Source organism: Anomaloglossus baeobatrachus, chromosome 1, assembly GCF_048569485.1.
Source record: "Anomaloglossus baeobatrachus isolate aAnoBae1 chromosome 1, aAnoBae1.hap1, whole genome shotgun sequence".
NCBI lineage: Eukaryota > Metazoa > Chordata > Amphibia > Anura > Aromobatidae > Anomaloglossus > Anomaloglossus baeobatrachus.
The window spans coordinates 613,680,137-613,700,505 of NC_134353.1; the positions used below are offsets into that span (position 1 = coordinate 613,680,137).

General features: G+C 47.0%; 1 protein-coding gene across 4 annotated transcripts in view; it reads right to left on the bottom strand.

The window, feature by feature from the left end:
* FANCC (FA complementation group C) overlaps positions 1–20,122 on the bottom strand; it is a 412,246-nt gene extending 392,124 nt beyond the window's left edge. The window contains exons 1-2 of one of the 4 annotated variants that reach the window (XM_075318657.1): positions 19,965–20,122; positions 6,215–6,438 (exon numbers count right to left, since the gene is read on the bottom strand). In XM_075318657.1, the coding sequence (XP_075174772.1) occupies positions 6,215–6,376 (162 nt within the window). In that variant the 5' untranslated portion in view covers positions 6,377–6,438; positions 19,965–20,122. The other 3 variants (XM_075318636.1, XM_075318643.1, XM_075318651.1) reach the window with 3 other exon arrangements.
* Positions 20,123–20,369: the final 247 nt, after the last annotated feature.

Below are 20,369 nucleotides of genomic sequence, written 5' to 3' on the forward strand. Positions count from 1 at the left end.
ATCAGACAAGGTGATTTTCTGGATTCATCTTCTCATTTTGCCTTTCATAGTTCTGGTCTACCAACAATGTCAATTACAGGCCTCTCATCTTTTTAAGTAGGAGAACCTGTACAATTGATAGTGGAGTAAATACTTTTTTTCATCACTGTGTATATACATACACACACACACACACACACACACATATATATATATTATATGTATTATAGCAATCTTCAAATAGGTGGGGTGAAGCTTGTTGTGAGACAACTATATGACTGTCCTCAACAACATTTCATAGTAAAATAAAGATGCATGTAATGAAGGAGCCTGTGGTGGATTAGTGTTACCCAGTTTGTGCAGCATTAATCATCTGACGGGTTTCCTTGAAATGCATGGAGCTGGATGCAGTCACTTATAGCATCAAGCTTCATCTCTCCTGGCATAAGTGGCCACAGACTGCTCCCGATGGTCAGAGAACGCATACAAGGCTGTTATATCAGTATCCTTTGGCCTGGCAAAAGGCTTATATGTAACCTGGAGATAGGGAATTGCAAGAGATAAGTACACTGTGGGATGAGGGGTGTTGCTTTGAATACTGGGAGGCAGGAAGGTTTTACAATTAATATTGGGAAATAAAAGGAATAAAGGAAGAGGGTGCTGGTCATGGGTGAGCTATTTACTCCGTACACCCCAGCATGTTACCGTATATAAAATACACAGCCCTGGCTGGGTCTGTAGACTTGTGTCATGTGGGCCATTCACCCACGCAGGCCGCATGCTGTCACTGATTTCAGCTGGCCAAAACAAGATGATAACTCAGGAGACCACCAGCTCATTTTAAACAACTCTTTACTGATCAGTTCCTCTGTAACAAGTTACACATAATTACACATAAGATAGTGGGCACCTAACTTCCAGATCGTTTCTTCAGTACAAAGCATTCTCACACACAGTCTTTATTCCCACTGAGTTGCTCACAATATTTCTGGTCCTGTGAGCATCAGTGCAACCCAGTCCATCACATCGGTAGTTTGTGACATCACTTCCCCTTTTACGACTCCATGTCTCTTCTTCCTTAGAGGAGAGGGTACGAGGGTTTGCCACGATGGCTGTGCAGAGACTCATGTTCTCAAACATTTGGGGATTATAAACCAGGGGAAGCTGACTATGTTCACTAGCCAGTCAGTATTGACCCGTTACCTTTTAAGGTTATGGGCCTGGCCACTGGTATCTATTGTATGTGGCCACTCCATCCAAGGGTCACTCTCTATCTTCATAGTTTTTCCGCTCGATGTTCCAGTTGATATAAGAGGACCACGCTATCTCCGTACAGGTCTCCTTACTCTCCTGCCACAAGTCATCCACTTAAGTAAAGGAAGGAACTCCAGCAGCAAAGTCCAAGGATAATAAAACCAAATTCTTTATTGATTCATATTAAAAATTAAATATCCAGACAGGGTCCTATGCAAACAGAGGACGCGTTTCGAACCGGATGGTTCTTAGTCAGTCTCTGGGGGACTTGGTTTTATTATCCTTGGACTTTGCTGCTGGAGTTCCTTCCTTTACTTACGTGGATTGCTGGTTTCCCATTCCGTGCACAAGTCCTGGATGCAGTGGTTCCCCCTTCGGCTTTAGGTGAGCGGACATCTATTTTCTACAAGTCATCCACTGTATACGGCCTCAACAATCAGTAGACTACACGTCCGTCTCTTTTTCCCACTGGGTCTTGACTAACTTTCTAGAAGGCACTGTCTCTTTCCCTATCAACTAACCCCTCACACTGTGGGCTAATCCCAACACTTTGCTTCTTACCCTACAGTCTGACAACCAGATGTAAACTTGCTATACATTACGCATCACATATCACAAGTTACATTAAACATGACATGAAAACACACTACACTACATTACATTACAATCCACATGACACAATATTTACAAAAGACGCAAAACATTATTCATATTACTCTACACAACACAATTAATGTCTTCTTACTAGAGCTGATCGAACGGCCAATAATCCAGTACCGGCGGATCACTGCCAGATTTAAAAAAAAAAAAAAAAAAAAAAAAAAAGAAGAGTCCGATCCGCTACGGAATCTGGTGCCCATATAAGTAAATGGGGACCGGAATCCGGATGTTAAAAACGTTTGTGGAGGGGCTAGGAGTGAGTGCGGCATACTCACCGAGGCGCTGTAATGGTGGCACACTCCTTCCGGGTCACGCTGTTACCTTCCGGAGACGACAATTCAATATTCATTGTGTTCCCCGCCCACCGGCGCATGTCATTGGTTGCAGATTGACACAGGGTGGGGGCATGTCTAACTGCAACCAATCACAGGCGGCAGGACGGCCGGTGGGCGGGCAAGCAGTGTATCCGTCGCAAGTGTGACTCAGGCTTATTTTGTTTGTTTTTTATATTTAAATAATTAAAAAACCTGACGTGCGGTCCCCCCTAATTTTCATCCCCAGCCTTGGTAATGCCGGCAGGGGGCTGGTATTCCAGCCCACAGCCGCCCGGTATCGACGCATGTATTACATGCGGCAATACCGGTACATTACCAGCTCTTCCCGGAGGCGTGATGCGGTGCCAGTCGGGGTAATAGGTTTGTGTTCGCACGGGCGTCTGTGAGATACCCGCATCACAAACCTGAAAATGAATGTACATAAACACACAGACAAAAAATCCTTTATTTAGAATAAAGTACAAACGCAGCCTCGTTCACCATTTTATTACCCCGACACCCTGCAGCTCCGGCGTAATCCACACATCCCATGGAGACACATCCGGCTCTAGCCCCTCCCCTCCTCAGTGGCGGCCCGCCCCCCCCGCAGTAGCAGGGACACTCGCATGACACTCTGCTCTGCTGTACTGCCAGCGTGAGCCGTGTGTCATGCGATGGGATCGCACCAGTGTAAAATCGCATCGGTGCACGTGGACAGCGGAGGAAATGGGGAGAAAGTGCTCCCTCTATCTTCTCCGCTCCTGTGATGCGATTGCAAGATTGAATCACAGTCGTCGCATGACCCTCGGCTGACACTCGCATCAGAGGGTCATTTGCATATCGCTTCCGATGCTGTCGCATCTGAAGCGGTACGCAAGTGTACAAGAGCCCTCAGAAGTGTCCGGGTGATGATATGTCAGACTCGTGCGGGTCTGACATGGCATCACCCGTCACAGCCTGCCACTGTGTGAACATGAGCGTGCAGAAACACATGCATGCTCCTGTCAGATGTGTGTGCGGCTGTGCTGCGATGTCAGACTTGTGGGAGTCCCTCACTGTGACTGCTGCCTAAGATAAACCACATGCGGTTTTTTTTTGTTTTAATTTAAATAAATAATTAAATTAAAAAAACGTCGTGCTGTCTCCCCCCCAATTTTCATCCCCAGCCATGATAACGCCAGCTGGGGGCTGGTATATCCTCAGCCCGCAGCCGCCCGGTATAGCCGCATCTATTAGATGTGACCATTCCGGGGCGATATCGGCTCATCTTGATTGCCCTGGTGCGGTGGCAATCAAGGTAATAGCAGTGGTTAATAACAGCGTACGGCTGTTACTAAACCCTCGGTTTGTGATGGCACAGGAGTCTGTAAGACACCCGCATCACAAATCTGTAGATTACAGTAAATAAACAAGACACAGAGAAATCCTTTATTTGGAATAAATTACACACGCAGCCTCCTCCTTCACCACTTTATTACCCCAACACAGTCCTCCAGCTCCGACGTAATCCACATGAGATCCAGCGGAGATACATCCAGCTCTGCTACATATCAGAGCGAGCAGCCATAGAGCACGACTACCCGCTCTGAGTGCAGCCTATTACTGAGCCGCGATAAGCGATGACTGCACGGCAGAGCTGTCACAGGCTGGGGGCGCGTCAGCCAGGAACCAATCACAGCTGAGGACGGCCGGTGGGCGGGGAAAACACGGAAAGCTGTGCGATTGCGTGCACAGCACAGGAAGTGAAAGCACGACCCGGAAGCAGTATGCCGCCATGACACCGAGTCTCGGTAAGTATAAAACGTTTATTTATTGTTTTTTTCATTTTTATTAATTGCCGATTCTAGATCGTGCAGCCGGAATCCTGCGCCCGGTGATAGCGCTGAAACCTCGCGGATCCGGATGTTTACAGTCCGGGTCCGCTTAGCACTGCTTCTTACAGAAGTACTTTTAAAGGGAACCTGTCAGGTCCCATATGCGTTCTAACCTACAATCAGGGTGATGTGTGGCCTAGTAACCCCTTCCTACCCATGCCTGTGTTGTAATAGTGTGTAATATGAATGTATAAAAATATGTTTTATTACTTACATGTTCTCTATGTAGATGATCAGAGGCGCTAGTTCCCTGGGCGTCGCATCGCCCTGTGGGCGTTTGCATGGTTTCCGTGGTATCACGCCCCTGTGGGCGTGATACCATGGATTTACATGAGCGACGTCCCCGGCGCTCCTTGAGATCCCGCGCGTGCGCACTTACCATTCCCGCAGCCTTGTTATCCGGGTGCTTGCTTTTTGGCTTCAGACGTGTTCTGCGCATGGTCTGAATCGCAGGAGTCTTCTGAGAATGCGCAGGCATTGTTAACACTTTGAGAATCTCATTTTTCAAGATGTCACATTCTTCCTGGACATTTCTGTCTTTAAAGACATACGGCCATTCAATCACTGCTATCCTCTGAGTCCCTTAAAATCTGCCTTTCTGAAATCCAGCCTTGAAGTCTAAGTTTTCCCATGTCTTCCTCCTCTAGTTATCCAAAACTCTATGATACCATGGTCACTGCTTCCCAGGGTCCCACCCTTACCTACTCAACCATTTCCTCTCTGTTTGTAAGGATTAGGCCCTGTGCGCACTAGAAAAAGGAATTTTCTTAAGAAAATTCCGAAGGCTCAGTAAGATTTCCGCACCTGCGGGTAAATACCACACCGAAATCCGCATCCAAATCCGCATGCGGTTTGTTGCGTTTTTCTGTGGATTTGGTGTGGAAATGCCGCAGCCAGTGTCAGACTGGCTACTGGAGAAATCTCCAGTAATACCAGGACTGGCCGCGGTTACCTGCACCAAACTCCAAGGCTCCCAACCTGAGCTCCGTAGTGCAGCCTAGACTAAACTGTGAGCGCCGAGTGATTGATTCCCCGGCGATTGCCATTTAGTTTGGGCCGGGCTGATCTCCGGAGCTCAGGTGACAGCTCCAGAGTGCAGCCCGGCATCTCTACAGCTGTCACCTGAGCTCCGGAGATCAGCCCAGCCTGAACTAAACTCCGCCGGGGAAACAATCACTCAGCGCTCGCAGTTTAGTCTACGCTGCACTCCGGAGCTCAGGTGACAGCTCCGGAGTTCAGTGCATGTAACCGCAGCCAGGACTGGCATTACTAGAGATTCCTCCAGTAGCCAGTCCCGCAGCTACCTGCGGAAAAGAATTGACATGCAATTGTTTTTGTTGCGGGAATCCCGCAGCAAACATGCAGCTGTCAAAATCTGCCTAGTTCGCACAGCTTTTTTTTTTTCCCATAGGATTTGCTGGTGAATCACTGCAGAGATGTTATGAACATTTTCTGCAGCGAAACATGCAGCAAATCCGCGGGTAATCCGCGGGAAATTCCATCTTGTGCGCACAGGGCCTTAGATCCAAGGTAGCAGATCCCCTTGTTTTCTCCTCTACCTTTTGGAAGATAAAGTTGTCATCTTTCGCTATCTGCATATGCGAGGAATTCAGTACATGGCGTGCTGCTCTCACTTTGGGGACAGAGAGGTCTGTAGCTACTGGAGCTAAACATTGAATTATAAGTCTGTTTTTAAACTGTGCCATCTCATCTCTTCAAGGCTGTTCCTGCCCTTCTGTGTGCATTTAGATCTGACACATAGCTACCGTAATTGATATACATGGAGTAATACAGACAAGTATTGCAGACTGTATGCCACTATGTGGTGCTATATTATGTTCTAGAAGCAATGCTGACTGGCACAGTTCTGGTAGTAAAAGAAAAATGAAGCTTAGACCAGGGACAACACTAAAAAATTGTAGTCTGATGTAAAACATCTGTTGCAGCTACCATATTGAGATATTTTTCATGTGAGGCTAAGGGAATAATAGACATAAGTATGAACAATAAATAATGACAGCAGACAGACTACCATGGACATTTAAAGCCATATTTGCTGTTTTGATAAAAATAGATCAGGTCAATGTCAACACCATGATCACACACAAAGGCTAATTCCAATAAGTCACTTACCATATGCTGTAGCGTTTCAGAAATCTTCAACAGGAACCCATGTAATTCAGTTAAATGTAAGCAGACATCTTTCTGCATTTCCAACGAGGTTGTACTACCCCACTCCACAACTTTATTTAGCCAGGGCTCAATATGTACCTCGGGGACTGGTATACTTGTCATTGCCAGGTGGGCGACAGAGCCATATTAGAAAGAATTTATAAACTCATTTCAATGTGGACTGCCTGAAAAGAGGAAATAATCCAGTATTAGATATATGACACTTTAAGGGGTTTGTCCACTCCTCAGACAAACTCTTCTCAATCACCCCTTCCCCCCCCAATAAAGTGAAGCTGGTGCTGATTAGGCATAACATAACAACCTCAAGCGAGCTCCAGAATAAGTGCTGACACCACTGGAATGGCGCAAGCACAGGAGGCAAGTATAAGGCCCTGTTCACACTAGAAAAAGGATTTTTCTCAAGAAATTTATTGAGTATGAAAGATTAGCACACTTGCGTTCAAAAAACGCACCAATAACGCCTCGAAAAACGCATGCATTTTTACTGTGTTTTTGATGCGTTTTTTCCCGCAGGTTGATCCCTGCATTTTTTTACCATTATCTATGGCAAAAAACGCAGGTACCTGCAGAAAAGAAGTGATATGCTTATTCTTTTTCTCTAGAAATTCTGCAGAATGTTCTTGAGAAAAAAACGCAGTGTGCGCACAGCTATTTTTTTTTCCATAGCTTTTGCTGGGGAATGTCTGCAGAAAGGTTACAACCATTTTCTCAAGAAATTTCTGCATCAAAAACGCAAGTAAAAATGCAGTGTGCGCACAGGGCCTTAGTGTTTTTATTTTAACGTGGGCAAACACTGATTGAGAAGGGGCTGTCCGCAGTGCAGTCTTTATGGTTTTCTTTTTTACTGTTACCAAAAGTGATACTTTTGCCCTTGCACAGCTACAAGGGGTTTCAGCAGCAGAGGGGGCTTGGAGGGATGCAGTGAAGATGTCATTCTTATGCGTCTAAAGTGGCATTTTGACAAGGTGCAGAAGTCTACTTTCAGAAAAATAAGAAAATGGGGGTATCTTATGATTTTTTTCTAAAACGGCCACCTACTAGTAAATGAGCAAAATGTCTAAAACCGCTCAACATTTAAATGTTAAAAAAAGTAGTCTGTAGTAAAAAAAAAAAAATCACTGCTTTCTTTCAGAAACAGCGCCACCCCTGATTATAGGTTATGTCTTGTAACTCAACCCCATTGAAGGGAATGGCGCTGAAGACACCAGGCACCATCCAGGAGTGGCACGGTTTCTGAAAGTAAGAAGTTATGTTTTACTTCTACAGATCGCATGCTTCAGCTCCTTCCACAGTAGACGTAAAATCAGGGCTCAGGAAGGCCACCTCAGAATAGTGCAATGCTTTTTTTCATAGCCATTCTTGGATGTTTGTAGCTGTGTGTTTTGGGTCATTATCCTAATGGAGGACCCATGACCTGTGACTCAGTCCAATCTTTCTGATGTTGGGCAGCAAATTTATCTCCAGAAAGCCTTGATAGTCTTGAGATTTCATTGTACCCAAAGAACTCCAGGATATTCTCCCAGAAGCTTTGTGGCTTGCCAATATACATTTTTTGGCAAATTACAGTCTTGAATTTTTATGATTTGCTTTTAACAGTAATTTCCTCCTTAGTAGACAGTAACGGATGGTGCATTCTGATACTGATGCACCTAGACCTTGGAGTTCATCTCTAATTATCATTGAGAGTTGGTCTGGAGCTCTTTGATTACCATTCCTATTATCTCTCTCTTCAGTTTCTCATCATTTTTCGTCTTCCAGCCATTCCCAGGGAGGTTGGCTACTGTCTCAGACACCTTAGGCTATGTGCGCACTAGAAATGTGAAGTTTCTCAAGAAAATTTCTTGAGAAACTTCTGCCAGTGAAAGATTTCCGGACCTGCGGAAAAAATCCGCACCAAATCCGCATGCGGTTTTGCCGCGGATTTACCGCGGATTTACCGCAGGTTTGTCCCTGCAATAAATAATAAAGATAATCGATAGACAGATAATGGATAGAGGGAAAGATGGATAGATGAATAGATAGATAGAGGGATAGATAGATAGATAGATGAATAGATGAATAGATAGATAGATAGAGGGATAGATAGATAGATGAATAGATGAATAGATAGATAGATAGAGGGATAGATGGATAGATAGATAAATGAGAAAAACCTATATAATGTTCCACCTCCCTGCATTTTCTAAGCTGGCACCCTTTAGTGACTTTCATGTGGCACTAAAGGGTGCTTAGCCTTGTATTTAGCCATAAAATAAATAAATATTTAAAAAAAACCGACGTGAGGTCCCCCCATTTTTTGTAGCCAGCTAGGGTAAAGCAGACGGCTGCAGCCTGCAGACCACAGCTGGCAGCTTCACCTTGGCTGATAATCCAAAACAGTGGGCACCCCACGCTGTTATTTTAAATTATATAAATAATTTAAAACAAAAAACGTGCGGTCCCCCCCCATATTGGATCACCAGCCAAGGTAAAGCGGACAGCTGGGGTCTGATATTCTCAGACTAGGGAGGTCCACTGTTATTGGACACTCCCCAGCCTAAAAATAGCAGGCCGCAGCCGCCCCAGAAGTGGCGCATCCATTAGACGTGCCAATCCTGGCGCTTTGCCCCAGCTCATCCCGCGCCCTGGTGCGTTGGCAAACGGGGTAATATATGGGGTTGATGCCAGATGTGTAATGTCACCTGGCATCAAGCCCTGGGGTTGGTGAGGTCAGGCGTCTATCAGATACCCGACATCACCAACCCAGTCAGTAATAATTAAAAAATAGACAAAAAAAGTTTTATTTGAAAAAATACTCCCCAAAACATTCCCTCTTTAACCAATTTATTGAAAAGAGCACAATCAATTCCACGTCCGGCGTAATCCAATAAGGGGGGGGGGGCACGGCGATCCATACCATAGTCGCTGTCCCAGTCAATGAAGAACAGAATGTTCCCCATTGGCTGGGAGAGCAATGCAGTGACCTGAGCTAACATCAATTGGTCAGCTCAGGTCACTGCAGGGGATGACGAGCGCTGCCATCAGGAGCATAGATGAGATCATTACCTTCTGTGATCATCTCCTGTACTGCTGACGTCAGCGCTGTTACTGACTTCTATGCGACAGCACTGACATCAGGAGGCAGGAGATCGTCACAGCAGGTAATGATCTCACCTCCTGACAGCAGCGATCGTCATCCCCGCGGCTCCCAGCACTGCAGGATGTCAGTGTCTGCCTGCGCTGCAGCGTGACAGGCTGCTGACACTGCGGGCAGACACTGACACCCTGCAGTGCTGGCAGCCGCGAGGCCGGAGCAGGACACAGACTGCACGGGCACCTGGAGGTCGCACGGAAGTGCTTCTGTGCGGCGTCCAGGGAGTGCGACATCTGTGTTTACCCTGCTCCGCTTCCTCTTCCTGGCATAATGACATCGCTTCCTGCAAAACCGCAGGCAGCGATGTGCATTCCCGCAGGTAATTTGCGGCTATTCCGGTGGTATACCGCACATCATTGCTACCTGCGGAATACCCCCGGAATACCGCAGGTACCTGCGGAAATTAATGGACATGAACATTTTCTCAAGAAAATTTTCTCAAGAAATTTTCTTGAGAAAAATCCGCACAGTGCGCACAGCTATTTTTTTTTCTCATTGAATTTCATGGGAAATGTCAGCACAAAGATTGCAGACATTTTTCAAGAAATTTCCGGGGCAAATCCGCGGGTAAATCCGCAGTTAAAAAGCTGTAGTGCGCACAGAGCCTTAAACTTCTGAATAATATCTGCAACTGAAGTAACAGTATCCTAAAGCTGTTTGGAGAGAATCATAAAACCTCTACTATTAACCCTTTAACGACCATTGGCGGATCTTTCAGTCATGGAGCGTGTGCCGCTAAGCCCCGCCCCCTGCCGCGGGCAGGATGCGGCGATCGGTGCACATATCAGCTGTTTACAACAGCTGACATGTGTGCCTGCATGTTATGAGTGGAATCGCATTCCACCAGTAACATTAACCCCTTACATCTCGCTGCCAAAGTCTGGCAGCAAGATGTATATACGCGCGGTCACGATTTTTACTTACCGCCGCCCCCACCGGAAGTCACGTGAGTGATCACGTGACTTTCGGTGGTTGCCATGGTAGCACAGGGTCACGTGAAGATTCATGCCGCTATGACGAGTCACTTTCGTTTTCACTTGGCCCGGAAGCCAGTGAAGCAGGAAGTGACCGTATCTGCTGTTTACAGCTGTAATCAGCAGATAGGGAAGAGCGATCGGATTGCTGATCGCTATAGCCCCCTAGGGGGACTAGTAAAATAAAAAAAAAAAAATAAAAAACCTAAAAAGGTTCAAATCACCCCCCTTTCACCCCATTGAAAAGTAAAGGGTTAAAAAAAATTAAATATATATATATACATATGTGGTATCGCCGCGTTTAGAAATGCCCGATCTATCAACATATAAAATCAATTAATCTGATTGGTAAACGGCGTAGTGGCAAAAAAATTCCAAACGACAAAATTACCGTTTTTGGTCGCCGCAAGTTTTACGCAAAATGCAATAACAGGCGATCAAAACGTAGCATTTGCGCAAAAATGGTACCATTAGAAACGTCAGCTCAAGACGCGAAAAATAAGCCATCAGTGAGCCATAGATCCCAAAAGATGAGAACGCAATGGGTTTCGGAAAATGGCGCAAAACGTACGCCACTTTTATTGGACAAGCTTTTGAATTTTTTTTTACCCCTTAGATACAAGTAAACTTATTCGTTTGGTGTCTTCAAACTCGTACTGACCTGAGGCATCAGACCCACACATCAGTTTTACTATATAGTGAACACCGTGAATAAAACATCCCAAAAACTATTGTGCCATCCCACTTTTTTTGCAGTTGTTCCACACTTGGAATTTTTTTGCTGTTTTCCAGTACACCATATGGTAAAACCTATGGTTTCATTTTAGGGTATGTGCGCACGTTGCTTTTTACCTGCTTTTTTGCTGCTTTTTCTTCTGCGCTGTTTAATGCCAAAATGGATGTGTTCTTCTATTCAAGCAAAGTCTATGGGAATTTGGGTTTCTTGTTCACACTATTGTTGTTCAAAATGCTGCCTTTTTGTGGCAGAACTTTGGTCAAAAACTCAGCTTTGCAGTGCAAAACCCAAATGGCAAAAACAACTGACATGTTGCTTCTTTGAAAAGCTGAGTTTTTGACCAAAGTTCTGCCACAAAAAGGCAGCATTTTGAACAACATAGTGTGAACAAGAAACCCAAATTCCCATAGACTTTGCTTGAATAGAAGAACACATCCATTTTGGCATTAAACAGCGCAGAAGAAAAAGCAGCAAAAAAGCAGGTAAAAAGCAAGTAAAAAGCAACGTGCGCACATACCCTAAAAGTACAACTTGTCCCGCAAAAAAACAAGCCCTCATATGGCAAGATTGACGGAAAAATAAAAAAAGTTGCGGCTCTCGGAAGAAGGGGAGCAAAAAACAAAAACGGAAAGTGCAGGGGGGCTGAAGGGGTTAACATGTTTGTCTATACTTTTCTTTCTACTGAGACAACTCTCTCCTTAGCTTTCTTTGGTCCATGTTCAGTGTGGTGAATACTATGATACCAAACAGCACAGCGACTACTTTTCACCCCATAAGGCTAAGTTCACACATCCTGTGTTTTCAATCCGTCAGGTCCGTCAGCAACGGATCAGTCATTTTCAAGATGTCAACTGATGCAACTGATGTGTTTTTCACAGGATTCCTTTCACAGGAATCCTGTGAAAAAACGGATCAGTTGCGTCCGTTACATCCGCTGTGCGTCCGTTTTTTGACGGATCAGTCATGATCCGTCTGTGTTTGGGACAGCCCAGTGGGCGTGCCAAGCATGCTGGGCATGCTCAGTAGAGCATGACGGAATCCTGCGCTGGATTCCGTTGTAAGACGGATTACGACGGAATCCAGCACCATAGACATGCATTACAAGCTTGACGGATGGCGACGGATTCCTGCGCGGCGCGTTAATTTTGACGGCCCGAAAAACGTTACATTCTGCGTTGCTCCCCGCTCGGCGGTCAGTCAAAAACGACGGACCGCGACGCAGGGGATGCAACGCAGGGTCATCAGTCGCAATCCGTCGCTAATAGAAGTCTATGGGGAAATACAGGATTCCTGCAAAATATTTTGCAGGATACCGTAATTCCCCAAGGCGACGGATTGTGACTGATGCAAAACACAGGATGTGTGAACTTAGCCTTAGGGTACTTTCACACTTGCGTTATTTTCCTTCCGTTACAATCCGCCCTTTTGGGAAACAGCGGAATCCGTTAACGGATTCCGCTGTTTCCCATAGACTTGTATGGTTGACGGATTGTACCAAAAGGAGCTGCGTTGCTTCCGCTGGGCGACGCTCCGTTGCTTCCGCCCAGCGGAAGGAACGCAGCATGTAACGTTATTTTGAGCAGCGGAATCCTCTGGATTTCACTGCGCATGCTCTTTTTTTTTTTTTTAAATCAAACTTTATTTTGGCTCGCGGTGGCTGAACGTTCAGCTGAGCGCCCGGCCGTCGGCAAGCGACAGCGCTCAGCTGAATGACCGGCCACCAGCATGCCCGGCCGCCGGCAAGTCACAGCGCTCAGCTGAGCGCCCGCCCGCCGGCATGCCCGGGCGCCGGCAAGTGACAGCGATCAGCTGATCACCCGGCGGCCGGCTGCAGGGAGCGATCAGCTGATCACCCGGCGGCCGGGAGCGATCAGCTGATCACCCGGCAGCCGGCTGCAGGGAGCGATCAGCTGATCACCCGGCAGCCGGGAGCGATCAGCTGATCACCCGGCGGCCGGCTGCAGGGAACGATCAGCTGATCACCCGGCAGCCGGGAGCGATCAGCTGATCACCCGGCGGGCGGGAGCGATCAGCTGATCACCCGGCGGCCGGCTACTGGGAGCAATCAGCTGATCACCCAGCGGCCGGCTGCAGGGAACGATCAGCTGATCACCCGGCAGCCGGGAGCGATCAGCTGATCACCCGGCGGGCGGGAGCGATCAGCTGATCACCCGGCGGCCGGCTACTGGGAGCAATCAGCTGATCACCCAGCGGCCGGCTGCAGGGAACGATCAGCTGATCGTTCACTATAGTCTGCCGCTGGTAAAACCGGGAAAAAAAAAAAAAAAAAAAATCAAAACGAATTGCGTTGTTTTGCAGCATCCGTTGCATCCGTTGTGTCACTATATGCAACACATCCGTTGCATCCGTTACACAACGCAATGCAACGGATACCGTTCAACGCAAGTGTGAAAGTAGCCTTAGTAGGCAGACTGATGGCTGCAAGTTTGTAGACACCTGTGAAGCTAATTACAGGACATAACTTAATTTACTGTGTCCCTACATTGCTTTCATTCTTTTCTAAGTGTACCAACATTTTTGAAAAAGCCATTTTCATTATTTTTTTTACTTTTCTGTTGAACCACAATTCAAAAGCAATTTCTAATTTTCATTAGTTGATACTCAGTAAATTTAAACTGAAAATTACCAGTACTTTTGTCATTTTCAAGTTATTTCAGTAACCTTTGTCTTAAGGGGGCTTTACACGCTACGACATCGCTAATGCGAACTCGTTGGGGTCCAGGAATTGATGACGCACATCCGGCCGCATTAGCGATGCCGTTGCGTGTGACACATATGAGCGATTTTGCAACATTGCAAAAACGTGCAAAATCGCTCATCGGTGACATGGGGGACCATTCTCAAAAATCGTTACTGCAGCAGTAACGAGGTTGTTCCTCGTTCCTGCAGCAGCACACATTGCTCCGTGTGACACCACAGGAACGAGGAACCTCGCCTTACCTGCCTCCCGGCCGCTATGCGGAAGGAAGGAGGTGGGCGGGATGTTACGTCCCGCTCATCTCCGCCCCTCAGCTTCTATTGGGCGGCGGTTCAGTGACGCAGCTGTGACGCTGAACGAACCGCCCCCTTAGAAAGGAGGCGGTTCGCCGGTCACAGCGACGTCGCCGGACAGGTAAGTAGTGTGACGGGTCTGGGCGATGTTGTGCGGCACGGGCAGCGATTTGCCCGTGTCGCACAACAGATGGGGGCGGGTACCCACGCTAGCGATATCGGTACCGATATCGCAACGTGTAAAGCGGCCTTTACTTTAACAGAAGGATACCAACAATTTGTCAGTGTGTGTACAACTATATCTAGATCTTAAAGGGAACCTGTCAGGTGCAATATGTACCCAGAACCATGAGCAGTTTTGGGTGCATATTGCAAATCCCTGCCTAACAGTCCCTGCATCTAGTAGGATACATAAAGAGATCATTAGAAAAGATATTTCTAAATATCCTTTATGATATGCTAATGAGACAGTAATTATTCGCAAGGGCGTTAATTCCTGCTGTCATTCTGTCCTCTTAGCATGTTAGCACATCCACAATCCATGCTAACATGCTATTCAATGTCCCCCTCCCAGCATCGTCATCAGCAGTGATGCGCATATCTGGGTCTGTTGCACCGCCTCAGAACGCTGGCCATAGGGTCAGTGCACGTGGTCAGAAGTTCCCGACACTTCCTGTCATGCGCACTACATCAGTTTGAAGCCAGGACGCCTACACCCAACTTCATAGTGCGCATAACCTGAAGTCTGGTGATCATGTGCACTGAGTCAAAATCCTGTGTCGGGTGCACTGGCAGCAGAGAGGTGAGTGCGACCATGCCTTGGACACCGCACATTCATCAGCATGTTAGCACGTCCATGTGCTTACATGCTAAGGGGGCAGACTAGCTAAGGGAACTAACCCCCTTGTGACTAGTCGCTAGCCTCATTAGCATATCTAAAGGATCTTAATAAATTATTTTTCTAAAGATCCCTTTATGTATCTTACTATAGGCTGGGACTGCTAGACAGCGATTATCAATATGCACCCAGAATCGCTTTTGGTTCTGGGTGCATACAGAACCTGACAGGTTCCCTTTAAAGTGTTATTGAATATTTGGATATCCCCTTCTAGAATGCTGTATTCCCCGTTTAAGGCCTTTTTCACATGTACGTGCCTCCGGTACGTGTTTGGCAGTTTTCTCACGCACCGGAGACACATACACACGTGGACCTATGTATTCCTAATGGTTTGGACACATGTAAGTATTTTGGAACGGAACGTGAGTCCGTTCCGTACTTACGTGTGTCTGTGTGTTTCTCACGCCGACATGTCCGTTTTTCTAAGGCATCACGGGTTTCACACGGCCCGCACCCGTACCACACGGATGTATTGTGGATGCGGTTCCGTGAGACACGCGCCGGAGAAACACGTGTCATTATTTTAAAATAAAAAACACATACTCACCTCCATAAGTCCTGCAGAATCTTCTGCTGCAAACAGTTGCTGCCGACCGCCGCTCATTATGAGCGTGTTAAGGAGAGGTGGGCATGATGTCACGGTGGTAATCTCCGACCCTCCGCTCGGCCGGAAGCAGCATCAGCGGGGAGTGGGCGGGGCTGGAGCCAAAGATCAGTACCCTGGACAGCAGAAAGGACCACGAGAGTATTCAAATTACCGGTTCTCCGTGTGTTATCGCGGATAGCACACGTAGAACACACGTGGTCCGCACGTACCGGAGACACGTACTTACCAAACGCAACATGCAGGGAAAATACGTGTCTCACGGCACGTGCGTGATTTTCACGTATGTGTGAGAGAGGCCTAAAGTAAAACAAACAAAGTAATCTTGTGCAGTGGTGCTGTTCACACGATGTTGGCACTGGATCTCCCTGAGCTTGCATTCAATTGTCATGCCACATGAGCTCTGCAGCCAGTGATGGACTGATTCTTTCACATTTCCCTTGGACAAAGCTCAGACTACCGGGGAAAGTGTAAACATGGAAGCCATTAACTGCATAGAGATCTGACACAAACATTGCTGAAATGGTACCGATGCAGATGGTATCTTTTTTCTTATTTTAAACAAAAAACAGCATTTACGAAGCGGTCGTCCAAATAACGGACAATGCCTTTAAAAAAAGGTTCTCCAAAAATGTCCCCCATCAAGTAATTATAAAGGCAGCTTGTCCTAGTCATATATCTAAGGCCATATGCACACGTTGCGTTTGATTCCGCAGCGTGTAAGTCACTGCACGTACGTCTCAGAACGCAGCCGAAGAGCTGCGTTCTGAGACGCATTCGGCAGAATGCAACGTGCGCACATTCCTGGAGAATTCATGCGTTCTGGATGCTTTCTCTGCCATAGACAGAGTGGGAAAAGCATCCAGAACGCACATTTTTTACAGTGCGGTCCCACTCAGCTCTGCAGCATCCCCATAGACTTTCAGCAAAGCCGAGTGGGACCGCACTGTCAAAAATGGCTGGCTCCGAGACAGTGCCGCGCGATCAAAATGAACTCGGATGAACTTTACCCGACTTCATTGTGATCGCGCGGCTCTGTGCGTGTGCCGCGACTTGATTTGCGGTAACACGTGAAGGACTCACCTGTGATCGCAAATCCCCTGAGTGACTGAAGTGAGCTGCGCGATCAGCTGTGCTTTCACTCAGGTTACTAACGGCCACAGATGCAGTCCTCCACATGAGAGCGGTGGCCACGAGTAACCTCAGTGGCAGCACAGCTGATCGCGCGACTCACTTCAGTTGCTGTATGGCGCTCGCAGGAGCAGCGGTGTTCTACTGCCGCTCCTGTCAGCTTCCGATGTAGCAGAGCTGAAAGCGTCATGGGACCTTGCGTGGATTGCGTCGGGCCTGGAATTGTTTTTGAGGGGGTTAATAAAGTGGTTTAAGAGGGTGTTTTTTTGTCTTTCATTCCAAATAAAGGATTTTTTTGGATGTGTGTGTGTGTGTTTATTTTCTTTAATTTACAGGTTAATCATGGAAGGTATCTCGGGGAGATGCCTACCATGATTAACCTAGGACTTAGTGGCAGCTATGGACTGCTACCATTAACTCCTTATTACCCCGTTTGCCACCACACCAGTGCAATTCGGGATGAGCCGGGTAAAGTCCCAGGAATGTCGCATCTAATGAATGCGGCAATTCCGGGCGGCTGCTGGCTGATATTGTTAGGCTGGGGGGCTCCCCATAATGTGGAGCTCCCCATCCTGAGAATACCAGCCTTCAGCCATGTGGCTTTACCCTGGCTGGTATCCAAATTGGGGGGGACCGCACGTCTTTTTTTTTAAATCATTTATTTTTTTTACTGGTCGATATAGACACGCCCACCTGCGGCTGTGATTGGTTGCAGTGAGACAGCTGTCACTCAGCACGTGTCTGACTGCAACAAATCATAGGCGCCGGTGGAAGCAGGGAATACGTGATGGGTTAATGAGCGGCTGGCATTTTCAAAAGAGAAGCCGCCACAGTGTGAACGCCGTGCAGCGCCGCGCCGGTGATCGTGGATCGGCGAGTATGAGAGAGGGGGTGGGAGGGAGAGACAGACATGGACAGGGAGAGAGATAGAAACATAGAGAGAGAGACCGACCGACCGAGAGAGGAAGATGAAAGACCTGCCTTTGTTATGTTAAAAAACATGCGGATCGCAACAATAATGCAATGCACACGCACTGCTTAACATTTTGGCAGTGTTTCTCTACAACTCATTGATTTCAATGGGTGTAGAACGCAGCCAAAATGGCACAAACAATTGACATGTTGCTTCTTCAAACGCAGAGATGACAAATTTTTGACAATCAAAACGCTGGGTTTCAAAAAGCATCGTGCACACAGATTTTGCATGATTCTCATAGACTTTGCAGGGGAACCAGAACGCATGCATTTTGTCAGTGACACAGTGCAGTTGTAAACGCAGCCAAAACGCAGAAAAAAAACGCAAAGTGCGCACATGGCCTAAAGAAACACTGCTCTAGACCCATGTCTCAATGACTGAAGCTGTGTTGTAAGCACATATACTGAACTCCTGTTGGAGAAGAAAAAACCTTTGTACTCAGTCACCTGAGAAGATATCTATGAAAGCCTTTCTCTGGAAGCTTTGCTATATGTGCTTATGGAGAGGGTTCTTCTGGCAGTTAAGACACGGGTCTCAAAAGCAGCATTTCTTCAGACTGTAGCCTGACACATGAATAGGGCAGGCTGATTTACAGGAGAGAGGTCTAGTTGTTACATTTTTAAAGTACCCGTTTAAGAATGTAAATTTAACTGCTCTGTTGCAGAAAGCCATCATGGCTCTCTGTCTGACGCCATCTTTATGACCCAGGCAACGTGATGATGTTAACGTGCTATCTACATCATTTAGAAGGAAGTCAAACAATGTTATTGGAAATGGAGCCATGTGGAATTGTCAGAAAGTGAGGTTTTTTTATTCTTCCTTTGATGAATGCATTGGGTATTTGTGGGGTGAGGTGGTGGAGAATAGAGGGGGAGGGTGAAAGGAGTACAGTGGATAATGGAGGGGGAAACAGAAAGGAGTACAGTGCATAATGGAGGAGAGTGAAAGGAGTACAGTGGATAATGGGGACAGAGAGTGAAATTAGTACAATGGATAAAGGAGGGGGGAGAGTGAAAGGAGTACAGTGCATAATGGGGACAGAGAGTGAAATTAGTACAATGGATAAAGGAGGGGGGAGAGTGAAAGGAGTACAGTGCATAATGGGGACAGAGAGTGAAATTAGTACAATGGATAAAGGAGGGGGGAGAGTGAAAGGAGTACAGTGCATAATGGGGACAGAGAGTGAAATTAGTACAATGGATAAAGGAGGGGGGAGAGTGAAAGGAGTACAGTGGATAAAGGAGGAGGAAAGAGAAAGGAGTACAGTAGATAATGGAGGAGGAGAGTGAGGGAGTGAAAGGAGTAAAGTGAATAATGGAGGGGGGAACAGAAAGGAGTATAGTGCATAATGGAGGAGAGTGAAAGGAGTACAATGGGTAAAGGAGGGGGAGAGTGAAAGGAGTACAGTGGATAAAGGAGGGGGAGAGTGAAAGGAGTACAGTGGATAAAGGAGGGGGAGAGTGAAAGGAGTACAGTGGATAATGGGGAGGGAGTGAAAGGAGTACAGTGGATAATGGGGAGGGAGTGAAAGGAGTACAGTGGATAATGGAGGGGAAACAGAAAGGAGTACAGTGGATAATGGAGGAGGAGAGTGAAAGGAGTACAGTGGATAATGGAGGAGGAGAGTGAAAGGAGTACAGTGGATAATAGAGGCATGGAGGATAGTTGATATTGCATGGCGGAGAGAGACAGCATTTAAAGAATAGCGGGATTGATCAATTGTTTTACATTACAGTTTTACATTTAATTTGGATAAATACATTTTGGTGACGCAATGTATAAGGGGCGCTGCACAGGGCTCTAACTATATTTAATGGTGTCGTGCATATTTATATGCACTGGACTGGTACAGAACAGGCAATTTTAATTCAGTGTGTGCGTGGTTTATTAAGGGGCCCAGTGATCTGCTGAAAAGGTGAGTGCCCCTGTGTGTTCATCCCAGTCATGTGACCCGATACCAGACACCATTCAAGGAGTGGAGGGGCGGATGATCGTACACAAGCTGCTAATAAGCCATACCCCTGCCCCGTGTGTATACGTGACAGGCTGATCGGTAGCAGGCATGCCCCCCTCACTCACTACTCTGGGCGCGACCTCAGCAATGCGGCATGCAAGTAACGCAACAGAACACCTACACAACGCTGCGGGTGTCCCAGCAATGCCCAGGCGCCGCCATTACCTACACCGCCAGCGGATACCCGCCATTCACAACATACACATACGTACACGTGGTCAGTGCCGGCAGCTCTGCACACCCGGAAAAGACTCTTTCTGCTGATAGGAAGATTTCGGCACGTGGGGGCGGGGCAGAGGCAGGAAGCGTTCTGTTCGCGCCAAAAGTTCTTCAGCAGTTTAGTAATAGTTGGTTAGGTGAGGGTCCGGGACGGACGTGTGGTCACATAGCCAATGGTTATATGCGCCTGTACGGGAGGGGGCTATGTGAGTAAGCACGAATATGGACTGTCTAATATAAGTGCATTGTAAAGCACGTACCATATTATCTATGCACGGTATATGACAGCAACCTTGTTTTATGGCAACTAGGAAACACAGGCTGCCCTTTGCCAGGGGATGTTCATAGAAATCATGGGGCCACATAGCTGTATTTCTAATTGGGCCCCCCCCCAAAAA